General features: G+C 41.4%; 1 protein-coding gene across 1 annotated transcript in view; it reads right to left on the reverse strand.

Moving 5' to 3' along the window:
- The window catches only part of PCNX2 (pecanex 2), a 224,881-nt gene that overhangs the window by 35,235 nt on the left and 167,311 nt on the right, over positions 1-22,335 (reverse strand). The window contains exons 24-25 of the mRNA XM_073338102.2: positions 9,982-10,040; positions 7,315-7,530 (exon numbers count right to left, since the gene is read on the reverse strand). Of these exons, the coding sequence (XP_073194203.2) occupies positions 7,315-7,530; positions 9,982-10,040 (275 nt within the window). The remainder of the gene's footprint in view (positions 1-7,314; positions 7,531-9,981; positions 10,041-22,335) is intronic.

A 22,335-nucleotide genomic window follows, 5' to 3' on the forward strand; every position in this document is an offset into this window, starting at 1 on the left:
ACTCTGCCAGAATTACCTGACCTAAATGAAAATCAGGAAATTGAAACTCATGACTCTTAACTTACTCAATAGGATATACAAACTGACCCCATTTGATGACCATCTATCCAGCAAAAAGCATTTCACTGTTGCAAAAATAATGGATGAAATAAAAATATACTTTTGATTTTCAACTTGCAAACATGCTGAGTAGAGGGGAAAACCTTTCTAATTTTTGCAAGGAAATACATCAAATACGTTAACACTATAATATATAGTACTTCTACAGGACTTTTCATTTCCAGACTATATACTTAAACCTCACAACATCCAAGTGTCACAGATCAGGGCAACTGCACCTGTACTCTCCTTCCTTGGTCCCTCAAGGTACCCACTCTAGGCTCCTGGCTCCTCAGCCATCACCTCTCTTGGGCAGAGATCCATGTTTCTCTCTCCCTTCTGAAAGGGGTTTATCTAGTCCATAGTGTCCTGCCTACATGGTGATATCCCCAGCAAGCCACAGCACCCAAAAGACTAGCATCTTTGCTTTGCTTTCTCTCCGGAAGTTATGAACAGCATAATTGTCCAGTTATAAGCAAGCACATTTATGCTTAAGGTGACAGCATTAGAGAGAAAACATTAAAAACAATAGAAGAACCTACATGCATGCTAAAAAGCTTACCAGAGATCACCAAGCTCCAGCCTTGGGCTCTGATAGGTGTCAGTCCTTCAAAACCCATATCTGGGTTTTCCCCGTAGTTAAAAGTTCATAACTGTCTCAGATTCAGAACCAGAACAACCATGAATAGTTCGGTCTTTCCTTTATACAGCTTGGGCCTTTGATCTTGGCCTTATGTAACAGCTGATCAGCAGGCAATGGCCCCCTTCTCAGGCTTTGAAAGGCGGCGGGGGGGGGTGTTGCATAACTAGAGGTGGGGAATTTGCATTCATCTAGATATTCCCCAGGAAAATCACTTAACACTTTTTGTTCCAAAAGTCCATTCATGTCTGGCACGTTGTTCAATGTAGTCCTTTGAACCCCCAAATCTCACATCTGTCATATCTGCCCCCTTGAGAGGTTACATACAATCTCGGCCCACAATAATACATATACCATTAATTTAATACAATGAACCCCAAGATACTTAAACTTAATTCAATAAGGTATTCCAATGTTATGGCAGGAAATTGCCACACCTGTCTCACCAAATGAGGGAGATTAATATTATTAAACCTACTGATATGAGTGGGAAACTCTGCATAGTAAGATGCCATACAGTAACCAGACTCAGATAGCCATTAAGGATATTGTATGGACTGGAGCACTCCCCGGTGTGTGGCAAATGAAGCTTTGAGGTTTCTTTGTGTTGCAGAGCAGCTGCAAGCAACACATCCAGGCTCACCTTTCTAGGCCATGTGGTCTTGGACTAGGGGTTTCTTAGGTTGGGAAGGAGTGGAGATGGTTTATGAAGCAGTGGGACTGGAGTGAGGTCCTGGTGAGAAAGGGAGGCCTAACACATCTGCTTATAGGGACAGGACAGAGGTGCTTTACATGAGGTTTCTGCGGGAAGGGAGTTGTCTATGTGTCATTTGATACCACCCCAGCCCAGTGTATATTGTGTAAATAATGAAATTACGCTAAGAAAATACCTAACTCCACATCACTGCTTTCCACTGCTCCACATGAGTAACTTGCCTGCAAGGCCCGAAAACTCTGCTACTGCTTAGCAAATGGACAACACTACTTTACAGGTGAGGAAACAGAGGTACAAAGGGAAGCGAAAGAAAGGCAGGTTGCTTACTGTTGTCAGAGTTACTAAGCAAACTGCACCTCTGACCCCTCCTAGTCTTGTCAAGTGCATGCCCCCCTCAGGTCTCAAGCCCAAATTCATTATCTCTCACAGGGTGGAATCACTTGATTCTCCCACTCTCAGTCTGGGCCCTGGGCTGCAGTCCTCTGGTAAAAAGAAAAGGAGTACTTGTGGCACCTTAGAGACTAACAAATTTATTTGAGCATAAGCTTTCGTGAGCTACAGCTCACTTCCTCAGATGCATTCAGTGGAAAATACAGTGAGGAGATTTATATACATAGAGAACATGAAACAATGGGTGTTACCAAACACACTGTAACCAGAGTGATCACTTAAGGGGAGCTATTACCAGCAGGAGAGCGGGGTGAGGGGGGGACCTTTTGTAGTGATAATCAAGGTGGGCCATTTGCAGCAGTTGACAAGAATGTCTGAGGAACAGTGGGGTGTGTGGGGGGGATAAACTTGGGGAAATAGTTTTGCTTTGTGTAATGAAAACTTCAAAAAAACTTCAAGAACAGACTCCAATTGCTGAATTGGAATTAATTTGCAAAGTGGATACAATTAACTTAGGCTTGAATAAAGACTGGGAGTGGATGGGTCATTACACAAAGTAAAACTATTTCCCATGTTTATCCCCCCCCACCCCCCACTGTTCTTGTCAAGACGTTCTTGTCAACTGCTGCAAATGGCCCACCTTGATTATCACTACAAAAGGTCCCCCTTGCAACGCCAGCTACAACAGTGCCAGGCGAACGCCTGTTCTTACTGTTAGATGACACTGTCAATGAGAAGCGGGCAGCATTGTCTCTTGCAAATGTGAAGAAACTTGTTTGTCTTAGTGATTGGCTGAACAAGGAGTAGGACTAAGAGGACTTGTATCAGGTGAATTGAAAAATACTATTTCTTTTATCTTTTTTACAGTGCAAATATTCATAATAAAAAATAATAAAGTGAGCACTGTACACTTTGTATTCTGTGTTGCAACTGAAATCAATATATTTGACAATGTAGAAAAAACCCCAAAATATTTATAATATTTTTAAACTGATATTCTATTATTGTTTAGCAGTGACATTAAAACTGCGATTAATCATGACTATTTTTTTTAATCTTGTTCATTTGTTTTGCGTTAATCACATGCATTAACTGAGTAAATGACAGCCCTAATTATTTACTGGGGTTCCTAGGTGCTACAAGAATATAAATAGTAACAACAACATTTAGAACCAAAGCATTAAGAGGAAACAGACCTCAAAACACTAAACGAGTTGTCAAGGTTCCTTCTCCACTCTGAACTCTAGGGTACAGATGTGGGGACATGCATGAAAGACCCACTGAGCTTATTCTTACCAGCTTAGGTTAAACGCTGCCACCACCAAAGTGTTACACAAAGAACAGGGGAAGTGCCCACTTGGAAACGTCTCCCCCCCAAAATATCCCCCCAAGCACTACACCCCCTTTCCTGGGGAAGGCTTGATAAAAATCCTCCAATAAAAATCCACCTTGATAAAAATCCACCAATTTGCATAGATGAACACAGACCCAAACCCTTGGATCTTAAGAACAGTGAAAAGCAATCAGTTTCTTAAAAGAAGAATTTTAATGAAAGAAAAAGTAAAAGAATCACCTCTATAAAATCAGGATGGTAAATACCTTACAGGGTAATCACATTCAAAACATAGAGAATCCCTGTAGGCAAAACCTTAAGTTACAAAAAGACACAAAAACAGAAATATACATTCCATTCAGCACAGCTTATTTTATCAGCCATTTAAACAAAACAGAATCTAACGCATACCTAACTAGATTGCTTACTAACTCTTTACAGGAGTTCTGACCTGCACTCCTGCTCTGGTCCCGGCAAAAGCATCACACAGACAGAGAGAGCCCTTGTTTCCCCCCCCCTCCAGCTTTGAAAGTATCTTGTCTCCTTATTGGTCATTTTGGTCAGGTGCCAGCGAGGTTATCCTAGCTTCTTAACCCTTTAGAGGTGAAAGGGTTTTTCCTCTGGCCAGGAGGGATTGAAAGGTGTTTACCCTTCCCTTTATATTTATGACACGGGTCTATAAATTGGCTGCCTTTCCCTGGGAGTCAGGGAAAGCGCAGTTGCTTTCCAACACTCCCAGAGGACCTGCCTCTTTCTTCCATATCAGTCTGTTCTCCTCAGGCATAGCTGACTCAGCTCCCCCTTCTCTTGCTGCAGAGAGTCCTTTCAACCATGTAGTGTTCCTTTGATCTCTAGATTCCCAGCCTCAGCAAAACAGCTGAGTAACTTGGGCTGGAGCCTAGAAGTCATCTTTACAGCTAATAGTTCAACCCAATCAGTAATGGTTCTAGTTCTATTCCATTCATTACCTACCATGATATCTGAGCACCTCTGAGGGCTGAGACCTAATTTACAAAACCTTCTGTGCACTAGGACCTGACTGCCTCAGGGCCCCCCTCTCTTTGCACAGAATACATAAAATTCTTTGATCAGAAACACTGTTGCGGAAGGAGCCAAGATGAAACTCTTTGGTGCAGAGGAAATATCTATTAATTTTAGAAAGGTGTGAAACCCCCAGAGGAATTATTTAGGATTGTATATAAAGGCCTAAATGTTAAGTCTCCCAGCTTTTGCTCTCTCTTAGGTAAATGATATATATCTAATTCTTTTAGTCTTTCCTCAAAGGTGATTTGCTCTTAGGCTGACCTGACAGTAAGTGTGAAAAACTGAGACAGGAGGGTGGGGGTGTGGGGGAAGGGTAATAGGCGCCTATATAAGACAAAGCCCCAAATATCGGGACTATTCCTATAAAACCGGGATATCTACTCACCCTAATTGCTCCAGATACCTAAGTGTTATTTATTTATTTATTCTGAACTCCCTTCAGTTTGTCAATCAATATCTTTCTGGCAATTTGATGCAGAGAATGAAACATAGTATCACAAGTGCAATTGCACAAAATCCATAAAGATAGGGACTCTTACTTCCCTACAGCATGAAACTATTGTTTATTAAAAATGAAAAGAGAGTTAAAGCCATTCTTTAAATAAAAAATGATGCTTGCTAATACTACAGAGACTTCAGACAGAAAATTCACATAAATATTCCCTACAATCGTAATGTGCTTGCTACTGCAATACAACTACATAAAGTACAAATGTACTGTAGAACAGAAAAATATCTGGCCTTATTACTTTAACGACATTACTGTGCCTGGAATATATCATTTAAACTGGCCACGTTCATGAACCATTTTTTTTTTTTGGTGGGGGGATAAGCTAGAAATTACATAGAAAACCCCATGGGTGATTCCATTGCCACCGTAACAGCTGCCTTCCCCAGATGTGCAGTTACATCTGTGCCTGCTCTGTGCCCACTTTTCCAATTCATCTTACAAAGTTCCAAGTGAATCATGAATATTACATTTGTATCATCAGTAACAAAAATCATAAGAGAAATTTAGTAGCTAATTATAGTACTGAAAGACAAAGGGAGTTAGTTAAAAAATAATACCAACACCACTATCCAGAAGTGATTTCCCCACATGCTTTGCTTTCCTAGACATTCTCCAAAAGTCATTTTCTTGATGTACGGACTCAACAGAAAGATCCCCCCAATCCAGTTTGGCTGGAAATAATGACTGTGCGTTTGCTCCTTCCTCTATCACAGATTTCTTCTCTGTTCTTGGCTTCAAATCAAATGAAAAACAGCACTCCATGACTAGCATTTTATTTTTATCCGGCACATTGCTCTTAGTATGAAGTAGAAGTCCAAGATATCTGGTATAGTTACTAATTGACCCACGTCTTTCAATTTGTTTCACCTATATCCATACCGTGACCTGAGAGATTTTTTCAGTTAAATGCTGGACCAAATTCTCCTATGCGATGCAATCCCTTTAACTTCAATGGGTTTGTGTTATCATAAACTAGAAGTGAGTTTGAACCAGAGGCTCAAATGGCTGAAATGCAATTCATGTTTCAGCCTCCAATATACTTAACGGCATCCTTTCAGCAAACCTTTTTAAGAAAGCCTACTGTGGTTCAGAAACCTACAACTTTTCCCTCCAGAGCACTCACTTTTTCATCTATACTATCAACATAGTTTTCCAGGTACAGCAGTAAGAAATGTTCACAACAAAATCTGGAACCACTCAATACACATCTTGTTTTAGATGTCATCAGGAAATGTGAGATTTATGGTTGCCCATGCAACCTTAGTTTTGCTTCCTTGTGCACTGAATGATCATGTAATTAAAGATAATTCTACATGCACACAAAGTAGCACAATTAAGGTTGTACATGCAACCGTAAGTCTGGCATTTCTTAATTTCTGACTGTTTGACTTTGCAAACTAAATAATGTTATTTTAAATGTTTTTTTGTGCCTTCCTCGATTTATTTTAAGGAAAAATGTGAAAAAAATCTGTTATGTACAACTGTAACACCACAACCCACCATGCATCATCAGCAGGGTGGGAACCCTGAACAAACCTAACTACATCAGCTAGCCGCAGGAGATGGCCTAAATGAGACATTTTCACCTCAAGGGAAGATCAAGTTAGCAGTTTTTAAGTAAATATAATGGAGATGCTTCTGTCCATGTTCAAATATGCCCCCACCCCAAAAGAAACAAAAATAATCCAAGTTTTTTCTCATAAATGTAATTGTTTTAACATAGGATAATTGTTACTGGATGTTACCTTTATTTTCAGATTAGCAAAAAAAAAAAAAAAAAAAAAAAAGGAGCAAGATACTGTGTATCTTATTTTAGACTACACCTAGCAGATATTCTGAATGAGAGGGTGTCTAGAAAGCTAATTGGCTTCATAAAAGTTAATGATTTGACACTCAGATTTTTCAGTGTTGGAAATCAGAGCTATGTAACACTCCTTGCTAAAAGCAGAACTGACATGGGCCAGGTTGCCCACATACACAAGTGGTTTCATCGTTACACCAATAAGTTAATGCATTTCCTGTTGTGGCTTATTGTTTATGAATAAAGAATGAGAAAAGCGGGTAGGGTCTGCTGAGCTGGGCATGGAAGTAAGGGTCAGCAAACCCTGAACAAATCACAAGCATGCCATTAATTTGATGGAAATGACATCTGTGTTGCCAACTCTCAGGATTTGATTGCAAGTCTTGTGATATTTGGTGTTTTTCTTCAAGCCTCAGCACGTAGAGTCAGGTGATGTCATGAGAATCTCAGCTTTCAGTTTAAATAAACTTTCTAATCCTCCTGATTGTGGGAAAAAATCCTGAAAACGTGATCCAAGTGCACCCAACAGGCTCAGAAACTAGAAGGCAATTAAAAAATCCTCAGTACTTATTGTTGTTTTTAAAATCTCAAGATTTTGAGGGGCCTGACTCCTGATTTTTGAATGCTTGGGGTTGGCAGTACTCCCTATAAATACCTAGAGAAATAAGTTCAACAGTATGCTATGCTGCAAACTAGCTGGGGAGTTTCAGTATGTGAAGGAAGCCCAACAATTAATTTGTTTGTATTTGTCTTTTCCTCCTTCAGGTATGCAGATCCTTACCTCGAAATTCTAGCCCTCTGAGCTGGAAAGTGACGAGGCCATTTCCAATTTCGATCAAGTGAACAAAGGCATTTAAATAATCCGATGCCAGAATAAAACAGTCTCCTGAGCTGTAGTTTCCCCAGCGGCCAAGAATCAAATCTCCACAAAGAGACTCCTGCAAAGACCTTGTCAGATGCTCATAAAAAATGGAGTTGAGATTATTGTCATCATTTCCTAAAATCAGAGCAACAAAGATTTTAAAAAGGTAAAATGTATTAGAAACCGTACCTTTGTGAGAGGAGTCCTATGTTCTTATTGCTTCCTGTACTAGAACCTTTTCCTGTGAGGTGATGAGAATGTCTCCTTGGAGACAAATTGCACCTTCTGCTCCTATTTGGTTCTCATCACCTCATAGAATCAGACCCCTAGTCTTTAGCTGATAAGAACAATACTGTAAAACAGAACAATGTACCAGTGACAACAAGCAGTTCACCTCTGAACCACCTCAGATATTTCATGCTTTATGACAGCAGGCATTTTCTGGAAGCTCCTGACTAGCTGGGCTGAAGGCCCTCTGCTATATTAAGATAGCTTCACTTCTCTGCGTTGTCATTAACTGTAGGGAAATACTTGGTGAGTTTATCACAGTCATCCAGGAGATTTAGTCACCCAACTTTCATTAATTTCAATTGGAGTTGTGTGGCTAAAGGCCCTAATTAGTTTTGAAAGTCTCCATCACTACAATGTATGATGGGTAATTAAGAATTTGTTGCTATTATCAAACTTATGTGAAAACCACTTGTATTTAACAAATTTAACACATAGAAAAAAAGATCCAGGTTGAACCAAATCAGCTGTCCTGATGTGTAGTTCTCAGATCAACTTGTCTTCAGAAGGTTGGGTGAAGTAGCACCAAATCACAGTCTAAAAAACTCATGGGGAATGCGTGCTTGGGCATTTAAAATGTGATTATAATCAGCACTTAATTATACTTAGTGAAATTAAATAAAATCTTCACACATGCCAAGACAGTGCCATAGAGTCTAATAAAGTGTCAGTGTGCTTGAATTCTCTTACACAATAAGTATGCTTGGTTTGGCCAGCGTATTCATTTTCAACTTTACATCAGTGGTACAATTAAAGGCTATCCAAGGTCTCTCTCTCTCTCTCACACAGAGTATATATGTATATGGAAAACATTCAGCTATAGTCCCCTTGAAATATTTTGATGAGGATCTAACGAGTCAGAAAATGAAGCTTTAAACCATATTAGAGCAAATGCATGTTTTGCCTGAGCTATGTGTTTAAAACCACAATTAAATCATTTGTTATTATATTTCATAATGCTGAAGACTTGCTATCAAATGGTAGGACAGATTTGGGAAATACCTTTATTCCATGCCTTGTCATGATAAATAGTTGAAATTGGATCATTAAGATGTCCCACAGTTTCAAAGAGCTAACATCCCCCCACTATCTAAAGACACATTTGTTCACTCTAATTTCTACTTCAAAAAATATTGAAAATGCTGTGGTAATAGAACTGACTGTACGAGAGGAAAAAATTAAAATGTATCTTCAAAGCTGTTCTTAACATCCTTTGGAAGTTACAAAACTGAGTAATATTTGACACATGGGTAAAACTGCTTTTTTCATGACAGGACAAAAACATATTTACAGTATAGTATATTATAAGGGGAAGTCCACAGGTGAAATCCTGGTCCCACTGAGTGGAAATTTTGCCATTGATGTCAAAGGGACCAGGATTTCACCTGTTATGTTTACTTCAGATTCTTTTCTGAGGTCTTGATGCTGCAGGACGCTGAGCAAGTTCTCCGAGTTGCTGCATGCCCTCCATTCCCATTGACTTCAATGAGAGATGAAGGCACTTCTTACTTTCCAGGAACTGCTCAGCATCAAGCAAGATTATGTTCTTTGTATATTTTGACATAGATGATGTGGACAATTTGTGTTTTAATGGTTATAAAGTTTTAACTTTTTGAATCTCAACATCTACTGTCATTAAATGGTTACTGTCTGACTCCCCCACCCCAATTAATTTCATACAACTGTGAAAAATTAAATAGATACAAATAGAAAAAAATTATTAAAATAAATATCTACATTATCCATGAAAATTATAAAAAATGTATAAATAAAATTTGAATTCTGACAAGCCTATCTATATTAACATTTATCAGGACTGGCCTTACAGACTGCTAAGCAAGGTCTCTGTCACTGCGTCACTTCATTTTCCTGCTCCTATCTTCCCCTCTCCTGCAAAATTTCTACTTGATCTGATAAATCAGTTTTCAAATAGAATTAGAGAAGATCATAGGTCTACATTGCTTAGTTGTAGGGGACCATCTTACACTGTCTATTCCAGAACCCTGTTTGAACAAAGACTGACCTTGGATTTGATTTACTATGTCTGCTATTTATTATACATAAACTGAAACTGATTTATAACTCAGCAGCTACCTAATCAACTCTAAATAACATACCAAATCACATGACTTAATCAGGAGCTTTGCATAGTTTTTAATTGCTATTATATTTTAAATTATCTGCTTCATTCACCCAGTGCTTAAACACTTTGCATCTATTTTACATTTACAGGTAAGCTACAATACGATAAATCAATCACATTTTCTAAATTATGTAAGAAGAAATCCCATGCCATACCTGGGTCCTTTTCAATCTGAATTGCCAGTCTTGTATTGGAATGGTCCACTCTTTTTGTGCTGAAAATAGAGAGACACATTCCATAGCTAATTCTCTTTTGAAACAGGACTTCCTTTTCCCCCCTCCCCCTTGAACATTTCTTCCCATACTTCCTATCTGTACAATCACATAGTTCGTATTCCTAATCTGTTAATTGGTTTACTCTCAATATTAACATGCTATCACTATGAAGTATTTCTTTTTCTAACATAAATCATGCAAGCAATTTATGAGCATCTACAATCAAAAGGTATGTTTCTGCCATCCTTCGTCACCTTACTCTAATGGGACCATTCGTGTAGTACGGTACTAGTAAGGGTAGCAGAATCAGGCTGAAAGTTAGCATTTGTAATAACAAACAATATATATCTAAATACTTACATGGCCTCCATTGCCATAATAGCCAAGTGCCTCCCAAGTATTTTACACATATAACAATTTCTCTCTCCCTTCCTCCCCAGCTCTTAGGAAAAACAGCCAGATTAAATTCTAGGGGTTTTTGAAGTTTTCGCATTTCTACTGAAGGAAAGGCAAGTCAAATAAATGAGTTCTGTAGTTAGTTCTAAAAGTGTGAGGCCCATGGTCATTCTTACCTCTCAAGGAAAGGAGTTCCATAGTCTAGATTCCACTTGTGAGACTTCTGCCTCCCACATTAATAGGCCTCTCATTGTTGGCCAGCACTGTTATCATTTCAGTGGAGCACTGCTATCATGGAAGGCAGTGCTCACGGAGAGAGAGGGGATGGCTTAGGGATCTCAGGCCTTTGTTCGCAGATATAATGGGGTGCACTATTAAAGCCTGGAGGTCATTAATGCAATCATCACTGTGTCCAGATTGGAGTCTGACAGGATCAGATGTAATTGGTCAGACTGGAAGTGGGTGTTTTTTGACACCATGGCTATTTGGGCATTCAGTACCACAAGGAGTCAGAGCGACCTTCAAGGCTGCAGACTGCAAGCAGAAGCTCTTGCTAGTCTGGGTGTTACAGAAGATGTATCTTCTGAAACATATTTTCCTGCCACGTACATAGCACTTTTAATCTTCAAGGTACTTTACAAACATTACATGTAACATTTTCTAAAGCACCTAAGTCACTTTGACACCTAGGCCTCTTTTATTTGAAAACTTTATCCTACATGAGAATTCCTCACAACAACCCTGTGAGGCAGGTCTGTAAGTATTATTACCCCCATCTGTAAAATGGGGATAAAATAAAAAGGTGAAGTGACTTGCCCAAGGCTACAGATGGAGACAGCATATGGTTACATGTCAGGGGGGAGCTTATCATCCCCTCTCCAGCTCCTTTATCCTTTCCACTGGGTAAAAGGGCCAGAGCAGCAGAAATGTGTTCCGAAAGCACTACAGTCAGCCATGGGAGAATTCCTCGGACCCAGGAACTAAGGAAGACAACCACAGACTCTCCTCCAAGGACCCTCTAGCAAGCCCTAGGGGATGGGAGAGGAGAGTGTTAGGGTGGGGCTGCAGAACACAGCGATATAGAGATTTTGAGAACACAGCGATATAGAGATTTTGAGCAACTCTGCAGCCCACAGGGTAGGTTGGAGAGACTGACATAATTTGGACAACCCCCCACACCCCAAGAGCTGTCTAAATTATGTTGGAGGTGTCTTCAGTCCCCAGAACAGCCCAAGAGTAGGCAGGCACAAAGGTGTCTTAAAGTCACGTTAGCCCACTCCCTCTGGGCAGCAAGTTCTGGGCTAAGCCACAAAGCACAGCACCTCTGCCTTGCAGTTTCTCTCTCCAGTTCTCTTCCCAGCCCATGCCCTGCTCTTCCTTTCTTGCACCACCATGAAGACATACTGGTAGTTCTACAGGTGTAGCACCATGACTCCCAATTATTAAAAGGCCAAAATAAAGTATTTCCATTTTGCAACAGAAAAGCTTCAAAAACAGACTGCAACGAGAAACTGCTGAGCTTGAATTAATATGCAAACTAGATACCATTAACTTGGGTTTGAATAGAGACTGGGAGTGGCTGGGTCATTACACATATTGAATCTATTTCCCTAAGTTAAGTCTTGTCAACTGTCTAAATGGGCCATCTTGATTATCACTACAAAAGTTTTTTTCTCCTGCTGATAATAGCTCATCTTATCTAATTAGCTTCTCACAGTTTGTACGGCAACTTCCAACTTATCTGTATGTATATATATATCTTCTTACTATGTGTTCCATTCTATGCATCCGATGAAGTGGGCTGTAGCCCACGAAAGCTTATGCTCTAATAAATTTGTTAGTCTCTAAGGTGCCACAAGTCCTCCTGTTCTATTTCCATTTGGGCTTCTTCTCACCTATATAAATAGAAAATATCTTCATAAACTTTTCAAAGTACAGTTTTTAGATTTATAATGGCAGCACATATGAAATGTAATTTAATTTGGTGACTGAAACCATTTGAAGAGTATTCTGACTCCAAGATATAATACTGTATCTATTTCTCCCCCCCCACACACACACACCTTTTTTTATTTTTGGTGCTCAGTATTTTTTTTTAATCACACTCCATTATCTCCAACCTGGTTTAAAAGCCTTGATTTAACCTAACTCCAAAACAACTTACATCTTCATGTGACTATTGTGAATTTCATTTCCAAAACAGCAATGGGCAGAAGGCAACATTTTTGAAAGGGGTAAAACTTTAGGTTTCTCTGGGATTATCTAGCCAGAGATATTGCTTAATTCATAAATGTGTCAGACATTGGCTTGGATTTTGGATCTCAGATCATGTTCTCCTGTAGCGGAGGGGAGGGGGCTAATGCCTGCTTTATCACATACTCATGATGCGGGGTTTGTCAATTGGCAGAGCAAGCAGAGGGCATGTTCCTGGTAACCCGCAGATGTCCCAAGGTTCATGAGGAACTGCTGTCAGTCTCAGAGCCCATGCCCTCCTGTTTGCTCCTTAAGTCCTTCCTTTGTCCATATCCCTTTGGTAGTGTGTCTCTTCTCTCTGCTTACACCACTCACATCCCAGTCAGGAGATCTGAAGTGTCAGAACCAGAGTTGGTATAAGTCAATGCTGATATTTTCTGTATCAACTTGCGGCATAAAATCCCAATAACTTTCCTAATGAGAAGAAGAAAATTGCTGGCCGTTTCCTCCATCCTCCAGCCCTGTTTCCACCACAAAACTCAACAGAAAATCAGCCATCAAAAATTTGAACAGGAGCTTTGGCAGGATGAGTGCAAGAGGGTTCCTATTGCTCTGCCTCAACTCCCCACCTGCTCCTGCCTTTTTCTCAAAAGATGTAGGTTTTCTATGCTGCTCTACAGGAAATATTGTAGGATAATATATGGGCCGTAATTCGTATTAGAATATTATCTGCATACATTAACCATTCATCTGATGTATTATTTATCTCTGTGCCTTCTATTTCCAGCTGGCTTGTTGCATTGTAACTACAGTCTTCAACCCTAGTGCAATAGAAAACAGTTACAAGCAGAGGTGGCTTCCTAAGGCAATGCCAGATATGAAGAGTTATTTTAAATGCAATACGGTTGCTAGAGTTCTTCTGTTCTAGGATATAGGCCCTCTACCTGTGATGCCTGCCCTAGTGAATTAAAGGGAGAGCAAGAGGATCCGGTTATGGAATTTGAACAATTTGCCGTTCTAGCTGGACAACAGAGTCATTTTCAGAGTGGGGATCTTTTAAATTTTAAACAGAAGATTATCACATTCCTTGATGACTTTTAACCTTTTGAAGTCAACAGGGCAGCATCAGATGCAAGTCATTACTATATTTGCCCCAAGTATTTACAAATCTGGGGACATCTTTGCATGTAAGGATTTTTAGGCAAAGTAAATCAGAACATCTGCCATAATGAGACACTTATCTGATAAGAACTAGCCATAAAAAAATCCAACTTTACTCAGAAAATTACAATTTATATGAGTAGGAATCACTCGGCTCAGGATGCTGCTCTGGCCAACCAGTGTTTCCATTTCCGAGGACTGAGAGATTATGACACTTCTCAGGATTACCCAGGGCTGCCCTTACCATGAGGAAGCCTGGTCTGTACCTGCCAGGGGTCAAGTCCCCAACTTCACCAGCCATGGGTAACACAAGCACTCCCCTCCATGCCTACACAGGCCTGACTGCCTCTCTATCGGTTAGTGATTGGCACACTCGAGTCCCCAAGCCTTCCAGCCATCCTGCCTGGAGTCACCAGCTCTAGACATGTGCAGTATTCACAGATTCACTGCTTCTACAGGAGCAGTAGACCCCAGTATACCAGTTATACCTCAGATCACTGCTGCATTTAACACACAGCACTTAGATATGTTTATAGACAAGGGTTGCCGAACTTCTACTCACACAAAACAGAATACCCTTGCCTTGCCCCTCCCCCGAGGCCCCACCCATATCCTGCCCCTTCTATGAGGCCCCACCCCCGCTCACTCCACCCCCCCCTTCCTCTGTCACTTCCTTTCCCCACCCTCACTCACTCACTCTCACCAGGCTAGCTCAGGGGGTTGGGGTGTAGGATGGGGTGAGGGATCCAGCTGGGGGTATGGACTCTGGGGTGGGGCCAGAAATGAGGACTAACCATACAGTAGTTTTTGTTCTATAAAACATGCTATTTAATTAGGGTGACCAGATAGCAACTATGAAAAAACAGGACGGGGGTGGGAGGTAATAGGTGCCTATATAAGAAAAAGTCCCACAAAATCAGACTGTCCCTATAAAAACGGGACATCTGGTCACCCTATATTTAATTGATAGCATTGTCTATATATGTTGTGAATGTAGTGCATAATGGAGCTGCTATGTAATGGTCTAAGAATACTGATCAATAACAATTTTATGAACGCTGCACGTAACTGGGTCAGTGAGTTACTGCATAGATATAATGGGTAATTAGACTTTCCTGTATGTATTGATTTAGCTTGCTAGGGGGCTGTTGGAAAAACAACCAGGAATGCACTCCCAATGGCTACAGATAAGCAACCCTGCAACAAACACTTGCGCAGGGGCAATGCAAAGAGTGGCCGAGTTGCAGGCTCCATCTCATAGTCACACATACATTTTGCCAAGGCTGTGAGCCTAGAGATCAAAGGGACACTAAAAGTTTCAAAGGACACTTGGTGAGAGATGAGGGGGAGTTGTGAGTAAGCTCTTCCTGGTAAGGGAGACTGACATGGCAGATAGAGACAGATCCTGGGGAAGTGTCTGAAGCTAGGGTTGCCAACTTTCTACTTGCACAAAACTGAACAGGCTTGCCCTGCCCCTCTCCCGAGGCCCCACCCTTCTCTGAGGCCACGCCCCCGCTCACACCACAGGCCCCCCCACGCTCTGTTGCTTGCTCTCACCACCCTCACTCACTCACTCATTTTCACCAAGCTGGCTCAGGGGGCTGGGCTGGGCTGTGGGAGGGGGTGAGAGCTCCAGGGTGAGGCTAGAAATTAGAAGTTCGGAGTGTGGGAGGGGACTCCAGGCTGAGGCAGTGGATTGGGATATGAGAGGGGGTAAGGGCTCTGGGGTGGGGCCAGGGATTAGGGGTTTGGGGTGCAGGAGAGGGCTCCAGGCTGGGGGTTGGAGCCAAGGGATTTGGAGTATGGGAGGGGGCTCCAGGCTGGGGTGTGGAAGGATGTACAGGCTCTGGGCTGGGGGTGTGGGTTCCTGGGTGGGTCCAGAAATGAGGGGTTCAGGATGCGGGAGGTAGCTCCGGGATGGGGTAGGGGGTTGGGGGATGTGAGGGCTCTGGGTGGGAGCGCAGACTCTGGGGTGAGGCTGGGGAGGAGAGGTTTGGGGTATAGGAGGGTGCTGCAGCCTGGGACCGAGGGTTTTGGAGGGTTGGAGGGGGATCAGGGCTGGGATCAGGGGTGCAGGCTCTGGGTGGTGCTTACTTCAAGCAGCTCCTGGAAGCAACGGCATGTCCCCCCTCCAGCTCCTACACGGAGGCAAGGCCAGGAGACTCTGCGCGCTGCCCCGTCCGACGGTTCCTGGCCAATGGGAGCTGCAGGGAGGTGCTTGGGGCATAGGCAGCGTGCAGAGCCCCCTGGCTGCCCCTACATGTAGGAGCTGGAGAGGGGACATGCCAGTTGCTTCCCAGGAGCTGCGCAGCAAGGAAGCTAGCAGGGAGTCTGCCAGCCCCGCTGCACAGTGCCACCAACAAGACAGTCAACACCCCAGTCAGCGGTGCTGACCAGAGCCGCCAGGATCACTTTTCAACCAGGTGTTCCGGTCAAAAACCAGACACCTGGTCACCCTAGTATAGACACAACAAGCAAAAGTTTACTTAACAAATTATAGGGATTCATGTGATAGCAACTAGAGGTATTGGAATCAAATGCTTACATATAAAATAAAATTAACAACACATATTCTAGAGCCCAGACTTAATTAACAGGATACTCTCACATCTAATAAATTATTGTTCACCAGTGCTTCTTCCAGGGAGGCAGGTTGTAAACCCTTTTTTATGAGACAAGACACGTTGCTGTCAGTTTGTTTCCTAGGTGAAGGATAAAATCTTGTCCCAGCTTCATTTTTTATGCAATTACAGATTATTGTCTCTTAACCCATGACATCCCCTCTTCAGAGACTTATCTTGGGGGTCATTTGTCTTTGCAAATTCTCAGGCCTACACCTGGCCCAGACAGGAAACATAATCTGTCTCCCTGGATGTTTGTTGTTCTGCATGCTTATTCAGTCAGCCCTGAGTCTCTCTGTTACTCCAGTGACAAGCTTTACTTCAGCAATTTTGGAAACTCATTATTTTACATTTCTCTTAAACTACTTCCAGTACTAACATCTTGCAACAATTATGACAACCAGTGGGCAACTGGCTCTTGGTAGAGATTAGGGCCATCAATTAATTGCGGTTAACTAAAAAAAAATGAATTGTGATTAAAAAAATTAATTGCAATTAATCGCACTGTTAAACAATAGAATACCAATTGAAATGTATTAAATATTTGTGGGTGTTTTTCTATATTTTCAAATATATTGATTTTTATTACAACACAGAATACAAAGTGTACAGTGCTCACTTCATATTTTTATTACAAATATTTGCACTGTAAAAATGATAAACAAAGAAATACTATTTTTGAATTCACCTCATACAAGTACTGTAGTGCAATCTCTTTATCGTGAAAGTGCAATTTACAAATATAGATTTTTTTTGTTACATAACTGCACTCAAAAACAAAACAAAGTAAAACTTTAGAGCCTACAAATCCACTCAGTCCTACTTCTTATTCAGCCAATCGCTAAGATAAACAAGTTTGTTTTCATTTACAGGAGATAATGCGGCCCACTTCTCAATTACAATGTCACCTGAAAGTGTGAACAGGTGTTTGCGTGGCAATTTTGTAGTGGCATTGCAAGGTATTTATGTGCCAGATATGCTAAACATTCGTATGACACTTCATGCTTCTGCCACCATTCCAGAGGACATGCTTCCATGCTGATGACGCTCATTAAAAAAATGTGTTAATTAAATTTGTGACTGAACTCCTTGGGGGAGAATTGTATGTCTCCTGCTCTATTTTACCCACATTCTGCCATACATTTCATGTTATAGCAGTCTTGGAGGATGAACCAGCACATGTTGTTCATTTTAAGAACACCTTCACTGCAGATTTGACAAAACACAAAGAAGGTACCAATGTGAGATTTCTAAAGATAGCTACAGCACTCGACCCAAGGTTTAACAATCTGAAGTGCCTTCTAAAATCTGAGAGGGACAAGGTGTGGAACATGCTTTCAGAAGTCTTAAAAGAGCAGCACTCTGATGTGTAAACTACAGAACCTGAACCACCAAAAAAGAAAATCAACCTTCTGCTGGTAGCATCTGACTCAGATGACGAAAATGAACATGCATTGGTCCGCTCTGCTTTGGATTGTTATCAAGCAAAACTTGTCATCAGCATGGACGCATATCCTCTGGAATGGTGGTTGAAGCATGAAGGGACGTATGAATCTTGAGCACATCCGGCACATAAATATCTTGTGATGCCAGCTACAACAGTGCCATGCAAACGCCTGTTCTCACTTTCAAATGACATTGTAAACAAGAAGCGAGCAGCATTATCTCCTGAAAATGTAAACAAACTGATCAATTGGCTGAACAAGAAGTAGGACTGAATGGACTCATAGGCTCTAAAGTTTTCCATTGTTTTATTTTTGAATGCAGTTATTTTTTGTACACAAGTTCAATTGCACTGCAGTACTTGTATTAGGTAAATTAAAAATACTATTTCTTTTGTTTTTTACGGTGCAAATATTTGTAATAAAAATAAATATAAAGTGAGCACTGCACACTTTGTATTCTGTGTTGTAACTGAAATCAATATATTTGAAAATGTAGAAAACATCCAAAAATATTTAAATAAATGGTATCTTATTATTGTTTAACAGCACGATTAATTGCGATTAATTTTTTTAATCACTTGACATCCCTAGTAGAGATCTTACATGCTACCCTTTGGTGAACTTAATATGCCTATATCTGACACAGGGATTCCTGTAAAACTCTATATATCCCCTGTGGCTTTGCCAGTTGGCATCAAAATGTCCCTGGGTCACTGAGATGCATGAAACAATTATAAAAAATAGAAGTGCTCTGGCATATTCAGAAATGGGAAGAAGATTGGATGGTGAGAAGGAAATGAATTGCTATACCCAAATGAAGAAGTTCTCACAATAAAAAGATCTGTGTTGTAGCTTGAAACTCGCAGTCCAAGTGTACTCTAGATCACTTAAGATATGAAAATAGGGAGGCTCAAGATGAAAGAGGATAAGGAGTATTAATTCTAATAACATAGGAAAAACCCAGGTCTTCATCCAGATACTTTCAAGACATAATTTTAATATCTTGTAAAAATCCAGGGGAAAATATAGTAGATAGTGGTTGAAAAACAAAATATGTTTCAATGACTTCAGTATTGAAATTCAGGGAAGCTGAAGTAGCTCATCCACAAAGTCCACTTTGGATCTTAAAATATTCCACAATTATAGTAACTGAAGCTCTGTTTGTAGCTTCTTAAAAGGAATCTTCATAGTATTGAATTATAATATACTGCATCTAATAACCAAACTCAGCTGCACATTTACCACTGGGCTTTTTGTTGTCAGCTAGGATCTCTTAAAAATGAGCTTCTGGGCAATTTGGTCTTTCCTTCAGTGGTTTCTTACTTTAAAGTTAGTTCCTACCACTCAGCTAAGGTGATAATTAGCTCAGTAATTGGATTTCTTCCTGAATTGTATTAATCTACACAAACTGAGTAAAGGTCCTTGGGCACTTCCCCTGAAATATGTCTGAATCTCTTCAGCAATGGTCTCACTAATTTTAAAGTCAGCACCCATTTAGTTCCTAAAATACCCCACTATCTCCTGTTTTATCCAGAGCCGAGCCAAGCAAGGAGCCTAGCATTGTGGTACGACTTAGACCATCATACATAGGCTTTCTTTTTTTATTATAATGGGGTTATAGCCAATATTTTCCTCCCACAAAAATACTGCCTTGTCTTCCAACCTAGAAATAGTTTCTCTCCACAGCCACTCTCTTCTTCACCTTCCTCTAAAAATAACAATCATGAAAGTAAAATAAAGCAATGATTGAGTGTGAGATTTGGATAGTGTGATACTCTGTACCTCGGGGGAACACCCTGCACCCCCACGTTCATCCTTATAATGTGACTGTGTGGTATCCAATGCAAAGTTTGTTGTGTTGGGTGTCTTCGGAAGGCTCATAATGCACTGAGCATTGTTGTTATAGTAATGTTATAGGTTGTAATTTCATGCTTATAGTTATGAGGCTGAAAATGTGTCCTCATTGCTTAAAAAAAGCCCAGGCAAAACTGCAGGAGCAGAGGGGCAGTTCACACCTCATCAGGGCATGTATGGGACAAACCCAGCCCAGCCTCACAGGAACAAAGGACACTGGCCTAGGTAGCAACAAATGATCTGTTGGACTTTCGAATGAGTCACCTCCCTTCCTTTGGTCAGTTTGGGACTACAATGAGGTAATGATCACCTGACTCTGAAGGCGGGTGGCGGGGGCAAAGCCAAGAGGAAAGAAAGAACATTATAAAAGGGAGTGTCATTTGCCATGCTCTCTCTCTTCCACCTCCATCTACAGACAGCACCACCAAGCGAGTGAAGCACTGATCAAAGGGGAGAGCCTGCTGAAGGGCAACCAGCCAGCCTGTGATGAGAAGCATCTAAGTTTGTAAGGGCACTGAAAGTGTTAAGATCAACTTAGAATACATTTTCCTTCTATTTCATTTGACCAAATCTGACTACTTGTGCTTTGACTTATAATCACTTAAAATCTATCTTTTGTAGTTTAATAAACGTGTTTATTCTACCTGAAGCAGTGTGTTTTGTTTGAAGCCTGTCAGAGACTCCCCTTGGGATAACAAGCATGGTACATATCAATTTCTTTGTTAAATCGACAAACCCATATAAGCTTAGAGCATCCAGCGGGCAAAACTGGACACTGCAAGATGGAGGTTCCTAGGGTTGTGTCTGGGACCGGAGATATTGGCTAGTGTCAGTTGGTTGCACAATCCAAGCAGCGCTGGCCAAAAGTGCTCACTCATGTAGCTGGGAGCAGTTTACATGCTAGAGGCTATGCGTGAACAACCCGGGACTGGGGGTTCTCACAGTAGAGCAGGGTAAGGCTGGCTCCCAGAGTTGAGCACTGGAGTGACCTAGCAGATCATCAGTTCAGATAACACCAGGGGAATGTCACAGATAGTATGTGTGAGATATGCTTCATAGTAAGGAATCAGTCTGCTTTAGGGAAAGCTGCTTCCTGTGCTCCTTTCCAGAAGTTGGGGAAAGTGAAGCCATATCTGCTCTTTCAGCCTTGCTGCTACTGGATTTCACCCCAAGAAGCAAATTAAGGAAGAACCTTTGAATCCTTGGGATCTGATGCTCAAAGTAAAAGTGGTCCTTCACTTTGGAAGAAGAAGTACAAAGACAAGAGCCCATTGGGTATGTGAGTGGGAAAGTCTGTCTCGGAGAAGCCCAAATTTTTGGTGGATCTAGGCCCCATTTTGCTTTAATATACACTTCCAAGAAGCCTAATAAGCAGCCATGAGAGAAACAGCACTATAATGCAGCCTCATGGAATATCTGAAACCCTACATTTCCCACATGGAAGCATTATGCTGCTGGCATTATGAAGGAGAAATTTACAGTTAAAAAAAAATGTAGACCAGGCTGGAGAGATGCAGAGGAAAATGAGAATTCTCCAATGGCAGAATAAGCAGGCACCTGTGAAGATGTAAAAGATGCCAGGCGGCAGAGGTGATGGGATTCATTGGAAGCGTGAGTATGCCCTTGTTGTTTTAAAGCAATTTAATGTAAGATGCAGAATGATTACATAGTAATTACAGCAACAAATTCTGAAAGCCCCTTTATGTACAAGCATCCCCAGGTTTTCTGACTATCTGTATGCACTGTGATGGGGCAAGGCTAGATGGCTATAGAAAGATAGTCAGAGATAGATATATTAGCCCCGGGCTAAACAAATCCCTGGTACCAGGATAAGTAAATGGCAGCTGCTCCAGGTCAATTAAGACACCTGGGGCTAATTAAAATCTTTCCAGAAGGCAGGGAAGATAGCTAGGTTGATTGGGACATCTGAAGCCAATTAGGAGCTGGCTGAAATTAGTTAAAAGCCTCCCAGTTAGTCAGTTGGGTGTGTGTGTCAGGAGCTGTAGGAGGAAGCTGTGCTGTTGGAGGAATTGAGCAGTACAAACCATTTCAGGTGCAAGGAAGGAGGCCCTGAGGTAACGGTGAAGTAGCTATTGAGGAAGTGGGGGCTGCTGTGGGGATGTGGACCAGGGAATTGTATGTGTCCTATTTACAAAAAGTCAGCTACCATAGCTGCTACTATTAGGGTCCCTGGGCGGGAGCCTGGAGTAGAGGGTGGGCCTGGGCTCCCCCTCTTCCCTCCCCAATTAATCACTGAGACTGGGAGACAACAGAGACTGTGTGAGGGAGGGTTGCTTCTCCTCACCTCCCTTGCTGGCTTATGATGAAAATGGCTCCGTAAGCTGTGACCCTTGCCTCTAGAGAGAGAAGGGCTACATGGAGGGTCACAGCGAGCCTCTCAGGCTAGCAAAATCCGCCAGGAAGCACAGGACCCATGGAGACAAGGACAGAACTTTGTCACCGCACACAATGCTCTAGACTGAAACACCCACTATAACAAAGAAAGATATGTTCTCCCTCTTCTCTACTCGATTTGAGTCTTATTTTTCCCTACCACTACACCCACACTGCCCAGTGCTCCATATAATAGTGTGCAAGCAAACATTCTGCTTTCTCAAGCTATC

Source organism: Lepidochelys kempii, chromosome 3, assembly GCF_965140285.1.
Source record: "Lepidochelys kempii isolate rLepKem1 chromosome 3, rLepKem1.hap1, whole genome shotgun sequence".
Taxonomy (NCBI): domain Eukaryota; kingdom Metazoa; phylum Chordata; order Testudines; family Cheloniidae; genus Lepidochelys; species Lepidochelys kempii.